Consider the following 17,250-nt stretch of genomic DNA (forward strand, 5'->3'; position numbering starts at 1 on the left):
CATACATTAAACTTACAATAATCCTGTAAAATAATAATAATGTGATTAATCTCACTTTGTAGATGAAGAAACTGACGCAGAGAGAGGTTAGTCAACTTGGCCAAAGACACACAGGATTTGAATCTTGGCAGTTTGTTTCATACTATCCTATCTTTAAAAAAAAAAAAAAAAACCTAATACACTAGCAAGAACTAAAGACATGTTCTCATTTGGCCCACCCAATATGCTAAGAGTCATCGGTTTTTGTCATAAACTGACATCTTCAAAGATATATTAAACCTAGAAAATAAAGTTCTGAATGAACTGCTTAAAGTTAGGATGATTCAATTATTTCCAAGGAAACTGACAATTTGAAAACAGCAATTCTGACTGTGATCTTTATATTATTAAACAATTCTCAATAGTAGCCATTTTTTTTTCTCACAACTTACCATCATGGGGTGGAATCTCACATAATAACGTTGTGTAATCAGACCTCAGCCTGTCAATGTCACACTCTGAGCCACAGATCAATACAATTGAATTTTGTGAATTAAACCCAGTGCCTGTTACACTCATGGTTCGGCCACCACCAAAACTCCCTAGTGAAGACAAATACAAGGGAACAATAAAACTGAAAAGAAACTTTCCTTATGTACATATTTATTAACTATTTTGAAATCTGAAATGGCAATAGATTGTATTAAATGATCTGAAATTATTATACTAATAAAAGAGTATTTTTTGCTTTGTACTGTTTTAAACTCTTCATTGAGAAAATATCAAATCTGGTAATTCATATAAAATATTTCTAGAAACTATATTTTTATTTAAAAGAAGTGTCACAAAGAATTTCAAAATAGTCAAAATATATGTATAAAATTACTATTTCAGTTGGGTTCATTGGTTATGCTTAAAGGTTTATAGCCATTAAAATAATTTTCAACTAGAAAAAATATTATTTTTGTAGCAATGAATATTTGTCAGTGATGGGCTAAATATCATTTAAAAAAATTCAATCTATACTCTGGTCACTTTAGGGCTAAATTTTAAATAAATTATGCAGTCCTAAGACAAATAAAGGCATTTGCCCAATACTTTGGAATCTTTAGTTAATACTCTGGCTTGCTTATTAGTTTGATGAATAGAGAAAAATAATGTATCAATGGAAGTACAAATTTTAGTAATGTTTAAAGAACATTTTTTTTTCTAAATGTGTTTACTGAAACAATATAAAATATGCATATACTTCTGCATATTCATGACTACCTTGAGTTGGATGAATATTCTGAATATGAAGTGGGTACTCAAATTCAACAGTAGACACGGCGGAACCTTTAGTCTTATGATGCATCAGCACAGGAAAAGTGCCACCAGCATGGGCACCAGTGACACACTGCAGCACACTGTCATTGACCATGGTTACATTGCACTGAATGTCACCAATCATCACTGAAATTTCTGAGATATCAAAACCAAAGTTAGATCCAGTGATCTCAATTTCAGTTCCTGGTAGACCTTAAAAAAAAAAAAAAAAAGCAAACACTGTTAAGTGTATATCTAAATTTCAACACTTATGCATGCATTTAAAAATAGACCTCTTTGTGTAAACAAAATAATACCCAGTATTTTAAAACTAACACTAATATACATGCTGTGTTACAGACATTTTGAATACAATAAAGATTACAGTCTACTGTACACTAACTATAACTGACTTATCTCAATGGTCATTATTTTCCAGCCCTTCCATACATTCTCCTGAATTGTAAGTTTCTAATTCAGATAGTAGAAAAGATAGAGAAGTAGAAGAAAGGCAAAGAGAAGAAAGATGATATAGAATTAAGAAGAATGAATGTCTGCACAGGTCATGGTGGGTTAGGCTACATGGATGAAGCTAATTATTTTTTTATTCTTGGTGATTTTCCCCCCTGAATTAGCAACACTTTTTGAGAATAAACTATTTTTTTCTTAATTCAAATATTTTTAATAGATCTGACTTGATAAACAAATCATGATGAATAAATACTTAGGTGTAAGATTATAAATACAGAAAAAAAGAAATTAAAAACTTTTAAGTGAATATTAATGTTAAGGTCTTAATGACTGTACACAGAACCAAGAATCTCAATCTTTCTTTTGAAAAATGTACACTGAGGAAGGGCAAGGGCAATAAACACACAGAATTTCTCATAAGTCATTCAAGTGACTACACACACACCTAAATTTTATGAATAGATAGTAATTTCTACAATTTGTTACAAATGCAAGGTCAAGTAATATTTTGAATTTAATTCAAGCAGTAATAGTAACGACTCCTATACAATTGATTATAGTGAGAATTACCAACATGTCATGATATATGCAACATTATAATATACATTAAAATATTAATAAGATATTTAATGTTAAAAATAGTTTTAAGATACAAAACAAAAATGATTTTATATATATTAAAACTATCATTTTGTTTGACATTTCACTTTAAAATGCAATAGTGCTAATTCTAGGTGTCATTTACTTTGTGTCTCTTCAGTAAATAAAACAGCTTGGGTTTCACTTGTTTAAAAGATCTAGGGCCTTGTGCATGTGAGACAAGCCCTTTACCAACTAAGCTATATTCCCAACCCTTAAAAGTTTCTTATGCTTCACATACCTTATTCTAAAAAAAACATTCAAAGAGAGATAGGAAGAGAAATGGTCCATGGAAGTAAGGAACAAACGTCATCCTCTGTAATGACTACAAATATATAGATATCTTATTTCTATTGTTAATATTTGCTCCAATGAGCAAACTTGATGTATTAAAGAAAATTTTAATAATAAACTTCTTGAATGAAGAAAATTTATCTGACTTAACCTGATACATTTCCCAGGATGTAAAATGAAAAAACACCTTTGTAAAAGGTGAACATTTAATGAATTCTTTATGAAATGTATCATTCTAAATTACATTTTATGAATGAAATTCTTAAGTTTTCACGAGAGGTACCTGAATATATAAAGAAACCAATGTTAAAATAAAGCAGAACAAAAGTGTCCAAGATTTCATCATTAAGAAGTAGAAGAAGTAAGATTTGAACCTAGTATCAAGATCATGCTCTGAACCATGGCACTACAGCTGCTACTTCAGAATTCATTACATGGATGAAAATTATTACAATAGCATGAAGATGTTCAGAAACAGCACAGCATAATGACAAGGAACTTGGAAGACATTTTGATCTATTCTTAGCTTGGAAAAAATGTGTTATGCTAAATAATTAAGTAAATCATAATAATTTTCTCTATCTGAATGTGCCAATTACCTCCTTAAAAAGAATTCTATCATACTAACAATAATCAATTGGAGTTTCATGGAATTACAGTACTCTGAAAATTTCTCAACTTCAGCAAGATCAACTTCTTGTGAATTTTAACAGTTGTTTCTTGTGCCATATGAATATAAATGACATAAATTATCCATTTTGGTGCATTGAAATTAGTCATTACTTTATTTGAAAGGTAGGCCAATTTAATGGAGGTATTGTTCAAGACAGAAATTGAAATTTAGCTAAAAATTTTATCCCAAGAACATACCAAAAATAATCACAAAACAGAGACTACACAGAACTCGAACCCAATATACTAATTGGCTGTGTAATAAACACATCTTAACAATTACTTATGAATATTATTATAACTTTATAGTAATAAATACTACTGATGATGTCATATAAATATAATAAAAAATGCAAGTAAGTATTGGAGTACCTCGATCTGGAACAATCCCTCTGAGAAATAGTGTATCTTCCAGGGAATAGGTAAATGACAAAGATGGATAAGTGATGGCATTAACAAAGATCTTCAGATCAACCTTTCCAGCTCTCCCTGGTGGGGTGCTGCAGTAGACCTCACTGGAGCTGACAAAAACAATCTGACAAGGGTGATCCCCAACAGTAACGGTGGTGTTGCCAGGATAAAAGCCATTCCCTGTGATCCTCAAAATGGTTCCTCCACCAATGCTTCCAGACTTTGGTGAGACAGAAGCTACTGCAGGGCTGCTAACAGTCAGGTTTCCCAGAGCCAAGCCCTTGGATCCCACCAGAACTCTGAGAGAATGAGGCCCAGCTGGGAGAGAAGTCATAAGAACAGTGATGTTCTTTTCATTAACATGTGTTACTCTGAACTGGTGATTTCCAATGAAAACAGCAATCTCCTCCAAAACAGTCCCCAAACCTTCTCCTTCAATAAGAACATTTACAGATCCTTCAATAGAGTTTGGGAAGATCCCTGTTATATAAGGAGTGATGCTTTCTGAATATGAAAAGCTGCAGTTTCCCTGACATTGGGCAGGCACTCCGTGTATTAGAAGATCTACATGCACAAGCTGTTGGGGAGCAGGGGATGTTTCACATTCAATGACTGTGTAATTCACTGTTAGAACTTTACATGGGAAATGACCCATAAAGACTTCTACACCTGCAGAAGAAGCTGAGAATCCAGAGCCCTTTATGGTCACTCTTGTCATTCCAGTAGTTGATCCTGCACTTGGCAACACCATATCGATGCTTGGCAAAAGTACAAATCGCCTGTCAAATTCCTTGGACAGTGTGTTGATAGCAGTGCCCAAATTGTAAACAATCAAAGTGACAATTTCTCTGATACCAACATCCATTGAGTTTTGAGGGTCAATATGACACATAATAGAATTTTCACTACTTTTTTCTACAACACAGGGGTAACTACCAATTGTAACCTGAAAGTAAAATGAATATGAAATCAAACAAATCAATATATTACTCTAATATGAACTTATGTTTTGTACTAGCAACAACCATAATTTTAGAACACTAATTCTGTGTAAAGTTTTTATTCATAAAATTAAATTTGGGAGATAATTAATACATATCTTGAGTTAACTTTAAGATCAAATTGTGATTGTACATGCATGTTTGTAACTACATTATTCATAGTAGCTGCAAAGTGAAAACAACTCAATGTCTTTCAATTGGTGAATGGATAAATAAAATGTGGTAACATACAATGGGATATTATTTGGCCATAAAAAAATAAAGTACCAACAAATGGTACAACATGGAGACACTTTGAAAATGTGCTAAGTGGGAAAAGCTGGTCACAAAGAGCTCCATATTTTATGACTATATTTATAAGAGATGACCAGAATAGTCAAATCTATAAGAATGGAAAGTAAGTTAGTGGTTTCCTTGGGCTGGGATGAATGGGGTAGTTGGAGATGATATCCAAAGGTTTTAGGTTTTGTTTTGAGGTAAAAAAATAAATTATAAAATTGATTGTGGTCATGAGTCTCTGAGTCTACCTTTATATATACTTAGCTATTGAATTGTATACTTTAAATGGTTGAATTGTTTGGTATGTGAACTATATCTCATAAAGCGGGTAAAAATTAAATTATGAAGTTATGTTAAAACATCTTCATTTCATTGAGTATATGGAAGATTCAAAGGAGAGCTTTAAATTCTTACCTTATTAGCACATGTGAGATTACTGAAGCCACGCCCAGAAATTGTTATCAATTCATTGACTGTTCCGGTAGATGGGGTAATATTGCTTATAGATGGTGAATTACAACTTGAAAGCTCAAAAAACAGTTTATTTGACTTTTTAACCTTGATATTGTTCAGGCCACAGAGGGGTTCTGTTGCTAGGCAGCCTGCCACAGAGCTTTCTAAGTGCAAATTCTCCGGTCCTCCTTTAGACAAAAGAACTGCCTGTAAGTCATGGATAACATTCTAAAACGAGAAATGTTTTCAGACTGTGTAACTCTTTATTTTAAGGAAGATGCTTTTAAGCTCTGAAAAAATCTTCTTTTTTTTAATGACAAGAGGGTCCCAGGCAGAATAACGATATTAAAGACTTGGACAAAGATGTTACAGTGTAGATATAAGAATGAATATAAAATTAATTCATTTTCAATTTGTCTAAGGCCAGATCCCATAGGAAAAATAAAACAATAGCATCACCTAACATTTTAATAGGTTTACAGACACATGCAGGGAGTCAGCATTCTCACTTTGCATTTCATGTAAGCACACAAGGGTTCTAAGAGACTGGCAAGAAGACATTAACAGCATCTTTATTTTATAGAATACACTCCAGCTTCAGAACTGTCTGAACCTATGAGGGGTCATGTGGTAGCAAGAGACAGAAGTAGGTTAAACCCAGTCATCTGACTCCTACTCTAGAAAGGTCCTATGAGCCCTGGGTCACCTGAATAAAAGTTTCCATCTTTAACCCTCTTACCCTGAGCATAGGTGGCTTCAGTGCTACCCACAAACAGGTGCAGGGGAATGTGCCTGGTTTGGGCTGGTAAAACATTAATGACTCCTTGGAGGGAAGTGGAGTTAGCCTCATCAACATACCCACTGCTATAATAATGGATTCCAGGTGAAGTAAATTGGTAAGAAAATGAACCTGCCATAAAATAAGATTGTACATAGTGAATACAAGCAATTAATGCATCTTTGAAATTTGAAATGATCATTTAAATGTACATGTATATGACAAATTTCTTATTTCTCAATAGGAAATAGTAAGGAAATGTACTTACTGGTTATAAAAGAACTATCTTGCATAATAAAATCATACTCCAGAAAGATAAGATCCAACATTAATGTTTTAGAAAACCATGCCAAGTATGATATAAATTACAAAGTTTAAAGAAAAATTCAACATGCAATGAAAAATTAACAACAGAAGGACAATACTCTATATCTTCATTCATACAAAACAAACAAAAAAAGGAATATAAAAGATTCACTTTACACTGAGCTTTCCTACAAGAAGCATTCATTTTATGTTTTTATTTATTTAAGAAGCATTCATTTTAAAGTTGACTCCAATCAACAGAAGCCCATCACTTGCTACCAGACTGGTAAGATTCAATTATACATTATTATTTTCATCGTATTTTGCAGTTTCCATGTATTTTTCAGTTGGTCAATTATCACAGAATCATTAAAGATATTTCAGAATGAGTTCTTACATGCATTTATAATATCTTTACCATAGCCATAAAATTCCAGATAAACAATTTAGCACATTTACATATATAGTCTATGTAAAAATATGTTAAATCTAAACAAAATGTCTTTGTATTACATATAGGGAAATGAGGCATCATGCAAAATTTAATAAAGAAGAAACTTACCTGATAAAGATTTTTGCCTTCCATTTGTAAATCCTTTGCCATCATAAATTACACTTCCGGGACTGGAGACAGAGAAAACTCTATATCCTATCCTCCTAAGAAATGGATGTGCTTGCCAATGCCATGTCACTGTGTCTCCTACAGACACGTTTAAGACTGATGGTGACCAAGCATAGCCTAATCCATGTACTGGATGTAGGAATTGAGTCATATATTAAAAGAAAAAAGGAAAGCAATCAATTTCTTAATTAACTTTGAAAACATTTTTACAGTTACTACCGAAAGCAACTTTTTAGTTAATACTGTAAAATTTTATTATGTATGTCACTTAAGCCCTTAACAAAAATAAACAGGAGTAATGGGGAAAAAAGATAATGTGAAAAATAAGGAAGAAATAAGTCATATAACTCAAAAAGCAATGGTCAAGAGATAATTTTTAAAAAATTGGATACTCAATAAGTTACACAGAACATTTTACATGGAATATTTTTAAAGGCAATGATCAATTCTTTAGAAATAAGAATTTTCTGAAGCATATAGGCATGGAAAAATACAAAATTTCAATTTAAATATTCATTTGGAAACTGATGACTGATAATAAACTGCAATAATCAGGAGATTCTGCACTGTAGCAAAGCCAGTTGTCAATTCCTGAATAAGTTGTGAACTCTAGCCTTTTAAACTCAACTTGCCACTGATTCACTCCATATGTAACTTCTATGTCAAAGCGGATACCATAGATCTTAAAATAAATATTTATATTTATTATCCAAATAATTTGAGATATAAAATAAATAAAAATCAAATTAATTTCAGGCTAACATGCTTTTCCTTATTCACAATGTATAAATATTGGTTGGTACCTAAATCTTCCCCATTGTTGGTAATTCTGAATACATTCCCTGTTGAATGAAGAATACATTTTATGACATTTTCTGATGATGATGTAACATTGCATGGAAAGGATCCTAGAAAAAAACAAAGATGGAAAAGATTTTTTTTCTCAAATATTTCTTGTGAAGAAATGGAGCTTAGTAAACAGTCAAGGTTTTGTCAAAATCTGTGTTATATGGTAGGATATTGTTTTTAATGGTAATCATGTTTGAGAACTGATTATTTTCAAAACTGACCCCTCCTCCTTTAAGTGATCTATATACATAAAATATATAATATTAATTGACTGAAAATCTAAAGTTTGAAAGCAGTTTATTCAGATTTTCTTCATCCCCTTAACCAAATATACTTAACATTCTTTACATTAATAGAACAGTAATGTTTCCATGATTGATAGTATTTGTGTAATAACTCAGCACCTATAGTACATCCTTTTAGCTGAGAAAAATGGCAATATCCCTCACAGGGGAATATAGCTCTTACCTAAGAGGACCGTATTCTCCATTGGTATGGTGCTGAACCCAAAACCCAGTACAGTGATTTCAGTCCCACCATACAAGGAGCCTCTCTGTGGAAACATGTTGGTCACTTTCAAAATATACCAAATTGAAGCATTTAATTTATCTCTGAAAAGGAAAAAAATAGATTTTCCTAATGAATTTCCTTCTCATGGGCTCATATTATGAAACTCTTAAAAGTATATGACTTTTTTAGGAAGAGGAAATAATTGAATCTATATGTAATTACATATCATTTTTAAGACTAGATAATCTGAATTATCATAACCTCAATTTGGTTGGGTGCTATATGTTAGTAATTTTAAATTAGATTTTTGAAAATCTGACAGCACAAATTTGAGATACAAAATCTGAAACTACTATGAAAAATCTGGTTATGAGAAATGAGAACACAAGAAATACAGGAAAGCCTTTAAAATATATCCACAGTAGAATAAAGGCAGTTCTACATATAAAAAAGAAAAAAGTCATATATTTTATATGAGTAATAAAATTTTGTGTAATTAATTTAAATTAATCATTCCATGTTTGTTGGGAACTTACAGGATTTCCCTTCCCCCATCTCCATGAGAGATTTTAATTTATTTTTCTTTGTTATAGTTAGAATGTGTCTGCTAGAAGCCCATAATAATGTACAGTGCTTTTCTGACCTGATATAGAGTTGACTCCCTTATTCCAAGTCTCACATAACTGCACAGGCAGAAAAATTCCAGTGAATCTTTGTATTAACTTTTATTTAACTTCTTCAGCATAACTAAATTAGTATTTCTTCAACTACCACCTAAATATACAATTTGTATGGTATCAATCCTGCACATTATATCATCCAGCCAAAGTACAAGCCAGAGCCTTCTAAAACTCATGTGAGCTATTCTCTGTGAGATAATATTAACTCAAATCAGATTGAAAGGGAATGTAACCTTGGGATTATGGTTTCTGTTGCTCATCTTCATCTCCTGCAAGATTCTGCTGCTGTCATCTCTCATTCCATTCTGAAATCAGCTTTATTTGTCTTCTTTTTAATCCCTAAATTTCAGTGTTCCTTTCTTCTAAGTATTCCACATTAGTAATTCCTCACACAAGAATTAAAGTTGTTACAAGTAAACAAAGAGTTTCAGGGAAGAAAATACTAAATCCCTAAGGAAATAGAATCAGAGAAAAATTCTCTTCCTGCCCTTCAGATGGCTAGCACCTACCTACCTATTTCCTGGCTTAATTATCACCTTTACAGAAAATGCTTCCCTGTACCTTAGGATAAGTTAGCTACATTTATTACCTTTTTATTAACACCTGGTACCTCTTATTCATAGTCTTTTCCACATTTATGATTAGATTATTGATGTAATTTTCTGTTCATAATTGATTTCTCCAATAAAACCGTGAGCACCATTAATGTGGGTAACATGCCCCTTTTATTCTCTACTGTGAGTCCAGCATTAAGCAAGTGCTTGTCCCCTAGAAACTGTTTGACAAGTATTTTCTGAATGAATGAAAATCATGTGACATACACAAACCTAGATGCACAGAGAATTTTACTAGCTGATCTGAATGGTATTGGTCTCACAACTAAGTGTCATATTAAATTTTTCTGAGATTTTCTCAGAGTCTTTGGCAAAAGAAGATATATAAAGGCAACAATAGCAATTCATATATTAAAGATTAAAGATTATTTCTTTTCCTGTCCCAATGCTATTAGCCCCTTGTGTTCCACAACTCTATCAAGTTTATGTTTATTACCATACCTTGTTGATGCAAAGCCCCAATTTCTGACTTCTACATGGATATCATGCTTTCCAGGAGACAATGTAGGCAAAAGGCATCGAATATCGGTAAAGTTCCAGTGAAGAACCTGGCAGGGTTTTCCTCCAACATACACCACCATGTTTTGTGTGAGTTCATTTCCAAAGTTATAACCCTTAATTGTTAAATTAACATCTCCTATTATTTCAGAAGAAAAAAAAAACTTTTGCAGAAGGTTTCAATTTATTATCCAGTGTGAAAATTTGCATATTAAATAAGTCAACTCAATTCTCTTTTCTTTCATTAGATGTAGGTAATCCTAACTCTATCAGAGGTAAATGGAGAAACAACAAAAAAGTAGATGGCTGGCATGTGGAGATAAAACTCAGGTTTAACTGTTTCACAAGGAAAAAAAGGATAAAGTACTTTTTAAAACAATAATAATTTTCTCCATGTTGCAAATTTTAAAAGTAAAATTATAAATAGAAAATTGATATTAAAAAAGAAAGATGAAAAACAAACTGTGACTTACTTATTTTAAGAAACAAAACTGTATTAGACTGTGCTTTGAAGGAATTTCTGGAAGTGGTTTCTCTATATATGTCAAATAACTGGTCTTATTAAAAGATTTCTTACCTAGAATTGTTCGTACTTTTGGACTAAAATCAGTTATAACTGGAGTCTGTAAACAATTATAACTGAAAACATCCTTTGCTGTGGTTTGAAATCCATTGGTAATAACTGAAATATCAACTGTACCCTCAATTCTCTAAAACAAAAGGAAAAAATAAAACAATTAAGAAATACTAAATGTTGAATGTGATAGAAATTCATTGTCTGAAAGAAATAGAATTAATTAAAACAAACTTCTGAAATTATTATGTTTAAAAGTCATGAGTCAGTTTTCAGATGTTTAAAAAACCATGACATCAAATACAAATTATATGTTTGAATTATCAAGATATATAATACAGTGATTTTTATGATCAACTTTAAAGAATCTGTATTATTGGATTTTGAGGGCTCCACAATGAAGTTGAGATGCTCTGGACAAGTGCTTCTCTTCTCTATTTGATTAAGGATAAGATACTAAATAAAAATTGTGCCTTTTTGTTCCTGGAATAGACTCAAATGCAATTATTCTATTTCATTCGCAAATCACATTATTATATCTTCTGCTAATCTAGTTTGAGAATCCAACACTAAACACTTGGACCTCTCAAAAAAAATATTTGGTGCTTTCATTGATACAATATCTATGCAATTCCCAATTAGGAAAAACAGTTTTTTTCAATTATCTGGTGTTTATTTATTGCATATTTAGCATGTAGCTGAATGTCATAATTGAAAGAAAGTAAATTTTAATTCATCATATCCCTCAGATTCTTCTCTCCATCATTCAGTCCAGCATACACTCATTTATTTTCTACAGATCACAACTATGTAATAACCCCATTTACTCTGTTACATTTTTTATGTCCATGACTAAATTCATTATCCTTTTGTACATAATTGACAAACCAGAGCCTTTGTTTAAATTTAAAGATAAGTTTTAAAAATAAAGAATCATTATTGACCTAACATTTTCATATTCCATGAAAAAGTCACATTTTTGTCAACAAACTTAAACACATTTAAAAATATATTTCTTTTTAAAAATTAAAAGTTTCTACATTTTCTTGTGAATTTTTTAGAATATTTGTAAATACTGATTTTTTTCACCTTTTGGTTTACATAGTAACCTTTTATGTATCTTCAAATAATAACAGGACACTAACTTTTCAATGAAATGTTTTTCTGACACACCCTTTCCACTATATTTTATCTTTACTTTGTATCTACTACTAATATTTCCACTGGAACACACTGTTTAAGTTTAATATTGGTTTGTGTGTTCTTTTTCATGATTTTTAAGTACCTAGAATGTTGAGATGGTATTTTGTCTTAAAATCTTGGCAGGAAGATGTTGAAGAAATAATTCTTTTTAAAAAATATTTATTTTTTAGTTTTTTAGGGGGACACAATATCTTTATTTTATTTTTTATGTGGTGCTGCTGAGAATCGAACCAAGTGCCTCATGCATGCTAGGTGAGCGTGTTACCACTTGAGCCACATCCCCAGCCCCGAACAAATAATTCTTAAAAAAGCAAAACCGAAACTACAATTTTTAGAAAATAATTCATTTGTTTCACCCTCTGCCCAGATGTTAAGATTTTTAACTTAGGGGAAAAAAACTGAAATCAGGGGGCTTACTTTTGGTGTTCTGCAAGTTATCTTATTCAAATCCCCTTCAGTCACACTGCAGGTTTCATTTCCAACTAAAACCTTTGAATTTTCACTAAAGCCAAATCCAGATACAGTCAGTAGAGTACCACCTTTATAAAGAAAACAAAAACAAAAAGCAGATTAACGAAAATTTAAATAATTTTATTTAATATAAATATATTTATATTTATTTATTTATTTAATATAAAATAAAATAAGAAGAAAATTTGGCAACATCTATCTCATCATTGGAAAACTGCCCAGTTATCTAAGAGCTGGACAGTCAAATAGATCAAGAACCAGAATAAAGACTTGTTTGTTCACCATCACACACCTGAGTCTGGGCTCTGAAGCCTGGAATTCTAAAGGAATGGGGCTAAGATAAGTAGCACAGATTTGCAGCCCACATTTGCTCTGGGGCATGATTAGCAGCAACTATTATTTTCCACAGTACTTTCTTCATTCTAAAGAGAAAGTCTGTTGTTTCTATTTACTTAAACGTTCCATGGGTGGGAAAATGAAGCCTCTCACCAAATCCGAATTTTTAATACCTCCAAGTAAAAGAAAATCCAGGGAAAAAAAAAACACCCAATAAATAAAAATAATATTTTTAGGAACACCAAAAACATCAAAACCAAAGCAGAAAACCTGAAATAAGGCATGGTAAAAACAAACAACCAACAACAACAACAACAAAAATACAGAGGAAATGAAGCAGGACAAGAAGAATGTGTTATTTTCTCTCCATCTTCTTTCTCAGCCTTCCTTTGCCCCATGTGTTCCAGGAACTTTATCTGGGTCAAGTAGCTCCATTGAGACTATGGTTACAAATGGAGCAGCTGGTAAGCAGAATAATTACTAATAAATCTTATGCTGACATAATTAATGAGCTTGTTATAGAAACATGTAATAATTGATGATATTAATTCAATAACCTAAGATGTAAGTATAAGCAGTCACCCTGACTTGTGCTCCACAAGAAACAAAAGAATTAGTCAACCATTTAATCACTGTGCCTTCTAAAGGAGACTCTCCTTTGTTCTATATGAGGGAGTTTTTGGTTACCTTCCCTTTGCTCTGTACTAAAAACAGCACAATAAAATGTGTAAATGTATGAGATTTTCTCTGTTGAGAACTATTTATTATTACCTGCCAGGCTTCCAGAATCAGGCCAGATGTGTGAGATCCGACTCTCATAAATGAAGTGGAATCCTTCACCCTCTACATTCTGTGCTAGTCCAACATCAGCTATGGACACATCAACTGGTACATGTCCAGCACTTCCATTCAGAATCTGGCACTTGATCTCATTTTCTTGTGATAGAAAAAGAAGGAGAAATGATTAAAAAAATAGTTTTTTGAGATAAAATTATTTGAAATTTTATTTGCAAATATTAACATTGGCCTTAATTTTTAGATTCTAGGAAATGTGTATAAAGAATACTATACATATATTAATGGTCAAGGGGAATCATGGAGGGAAAAATCTTTGCCAACTACCTGATGCTATGAATCAGACACTCCTAGAAAATCAGTAATGAAAGCAAACAATCTTCCCTTGATGCTACTGTAGCCAAAGAAAATTACTGTCATAATTTTTAAAATCTTAATTTGTAATCTCATTTATATGAATGATTCTAAAGTTTTACAACATACTGTTTATGTCAAAAATTGAGTAAAATAATACATTCTATTAATAAAAGAGACAAATAAACCTTAATGAAAACAATGTTGTTCACTTTATTTAGAATAGTTTATGTAAACTGGTAATATAGATACAATATTGAGTATTTGACCTCAAAAGCTCATAGTAGATTTAAATTAAGGACAACAGAAATGATTCCAATCTGCATAATTCTAATCTATTGAAATTATGGAAAACACCTAGGATCTTGAAAGATAACTTTTGGGGAAATAGCTATGGACCTCCCAATTTCAAGAGGTAGACATTGTGAATGATATATAACTTCTGCATCACTGGAGAAAAGTCTGTTGGAGTAGAATTCAGGAAAAATGGCCACATCTTCTTGCTACATGAATAATATAACACTGTCAAAATACAGGCAGAGAAGACCATGGTAGACTACGGTAGAACTCAGAACACTTTTGTGCCTCCAGACAAAACAATCTAAGAAGTATCTTATGTAACCACTTTGTGATGGGAAAAAAAAGACAAATAAACCAAAAATCAACTGTTATGGGGTAAAGATGTTGTATATCAATGAAATAATTTGCCTGTGGTCATAATCAAAGGTAAAAAGATATGGCATTATCCAGAACGGGTTGCCAACTTTGTGATTCCACAGGACACACTACATGATGATCATATTTGTAAAACTGCTATTTGATTCTAATTTCTCTCAAAGAAGAATAAGACTTCATAATTTTTAAAAGAACCTACCATTCACAGAAAGAAGAGAACAACTAGTTGGTCCAACTGAGACTGATACAGCTGAGCTAAGAGAAAATCCAGAGCCTGCTATAGTTAGAATTGTGCTATCTTCATATGATCCTGGAAGGGGAAAGTTTAAATAATAACATTAAAATGACAAAAATTAGAATCTCTTGTGATGAAATTAGATATTTCTCAGAGGAAAAAAAATAAGACTCATGAAAGACATAACCAACAGGCCTATAAGTAAGCAGGGGGAAAAAAGACACATTAATTTTTCATGGTATTTTCCAGTTGAATTCCTCTATATTGCTTCATATTTTGACTCTGTGTTGACAGAGTAGGAAGAATTATCTGACTGAAAGTATGGAATGAGTTACTCTACACATGTGTAGAGTAACTTAGCATATGACAGACTTGCCATCACAATTCATGAGGAAATAACCTATATAATAAGTGGTATGTATACTTCCCATTTAAAAAGAAAATAAGATTCAAGTTTAGAATGATATATATCCTAAAATGTTTGGGATAGTCCTCACTTACACTTGTTGTCCCAGCATCTTAAACTTAATGTTTTTCCATTCACTCTGAAAAGTATCCAGATTTGATTAGAAAATAACATATTCAACCTATTTACATATTACTACACATAATATAGATTTCACATGAATTTCAATAGTGAAAAATAAGAAAACAAAACTAAAACAATTTAGTAGTATATTTAATCAAATATCTTGAGGTAGAGATGGATATCTTTAAAAGATACAAAAAGCAATGGTTAACCATACAAGCAAAGATATCTAAATAAGAAGAGATCAATAATTTAAATGTTTCCATGAACAAGATACTAAACTAAAACACAAATGATAGACTTCTATAACACATGCAAAGGATTGGTAAATGTAATATATAATAAAGAGCTACAAGACAATTAAAAGGGAATCCAACAACAACAACAAAAAAGAGATTAAGGATGTACACTATTTGCAGAAGAAAAAATAATCTGAATGTCCAAGAAACATACAGGAAGATAGATGCTCATGTATATTGCTAATCAGGGAACAGACAAATTAAAACAATGATAACTTCTTTCACACAGCAGATTGGCCAAAATTTTGGCAAGAACATGGGAATCTGGTGCTTTAATGCTTACTGGTAGTACAGTCAATTTGGAGAGTAATTTGGTAATCTAGTAAACTGACTATGCAAATAGCCAATTACTATCCAGCAAGTCAATGTCTGGTCATATATTCCTATAAAGTATTAGCATGTGTACAATACGAAGTTTGTACAGGAAGCTCAATATAGTTTTATTTGTAAAACCAAAATATGGTAGACAATCTAGTTGTCTATCAACAGAGAAACAAATAAATTGGTATATTCATGAAGTACTTAAAAGTGATAAATTAGATATACATATAACCACATAAAACATATCCCAATGATTCATGAGTGATTTTTATAAAAATAAGATGCAAAATGATATTTATATTGCAATATCTCAGTCATAAATTTCACAAAATTGCAAAATCATCATATCTGTGTGTATTATATACAAAGGGTATTAAATAAACATGGCCTGGGTGAATAGACACAAAATTAATTATTGCCTCTGCGGATTTGGATGGGAAACTATGACTAGATTGATGCTCAAAGTAGATTTTAGCTATTCCAATAATACATCTTTCACAGACTGATGATTGGTAGTACATAAGACAAAATGTGAGTAACTGTTAGTTTTCAGTGAAAATGATTTTTATAGCATTCTTTATATTTTTCATTATTTTAAAATTAACTGTAAGGTACCAAAAGGCAATTCAGGTTCTTTTTGAACAAAGAGTATTCATCAGGAAATACTTATAAATGTGGTAGATCATTAAAAATGCAAGGATAGGTACAAAAATAAGGATACCTAAGGACTATGATCAACTGCTCATTATGTTCTGATTCTTGAGCCTTTTAACACTACAGTTATCCCCAAGACAATATTATTACTATAAAAAATCTAAACAGTATATTTTTTTCAACGTAAAGATACACTAACTTTAAAACATCAATGCTTTTGAGCCGCCCATATACAATTAGGTGAAGCTTCCAACTAGCCACCAAGACTAAATATTTTAGTATCTGATACTAAAATTATACTATCTGAACTTATCCTTCTGATTGAAAAAGTCACCACTTAACAATCCTCATTCCTGTTATTTATTTCAATCCTCAGGAGTTCAGATGCAGAGTATATCATATTTTTTGAAGCAATAACATGCTATGAAGAAATGGTATAATGC

General features: G+C 31.5%; 1 protein-coding gene across 1 annotated transcript in view; it reads right to left on the reverse strand.

Annotated features, from left to right (window-relative positions):
- Positions 1-17,250, reverse strand: part of Pkhd1l1 (PKHD1 like 1) — a 140,432-nt gene that overhangs the window by 67,205 nt on the left and 55,977 nt on the right. The window contains exons 28-40 of the mRNA XM_027948491.2: positions 14,969-15,079; positions 13,717-13,881; positions 12,556-12,677; positions 10,939-11,071; positions 10,305-10,500; positions 8,528-8,670; positions 8,014-8,118; positions 7,151-7,339; positions 6,244-6,414; positions 5,466-5,692; positions 3,733-4,717; positions 1,249-1,497; positions 432-581 (exon numbers count right to left, since the gene is read on the reverse strand). Of these exons, the coding sequence (XP_027804292.2) occupies positions 432-581; positions 1,249-1,497; positions 3,733-4,717; positions 5,466-5,692; positions 6,244-6,414; positions 7,151-7,339; positions 8,014-8,118; positions 8,528-8,670; positions 10,305-10,500; positions 10,939-11,071; positions 12,556-12,677; positions 13,717-13,881; positions 14,969-15,079 (2,946 nt within the window). The remainder of the gene's footprint in view (positions 1-431; positions 582-1,248; positions 1,498-3,732; positions 4,718-5,465; positions 5,693-6,243; positions 6,415-7,150; positions 7,340-8,013; positions 8,119-8,527; positions 8,671-10,304; positions 10,501-10,938; positions 11,072-12,555; positions 12,678-13,716; positions 13,882-14,968; positions 15,080-17,250) is intronic.

This window comes from Marmota flaviventris, chromosome 15 (genome assembly GCF_047511675.1).
Source record: "Marmota flaviventris isolate mMarFla1 chromosome 15, mMarFla1.hap1, whole genome shotgun sequence".
Classification (NCBI taxonomy): domain Eukaryota; kingdom Metazoa; phylum Chordata; class Mammalia; order Rodentia; family Sciuridae; genus Marmota; species Marmota flaviventris.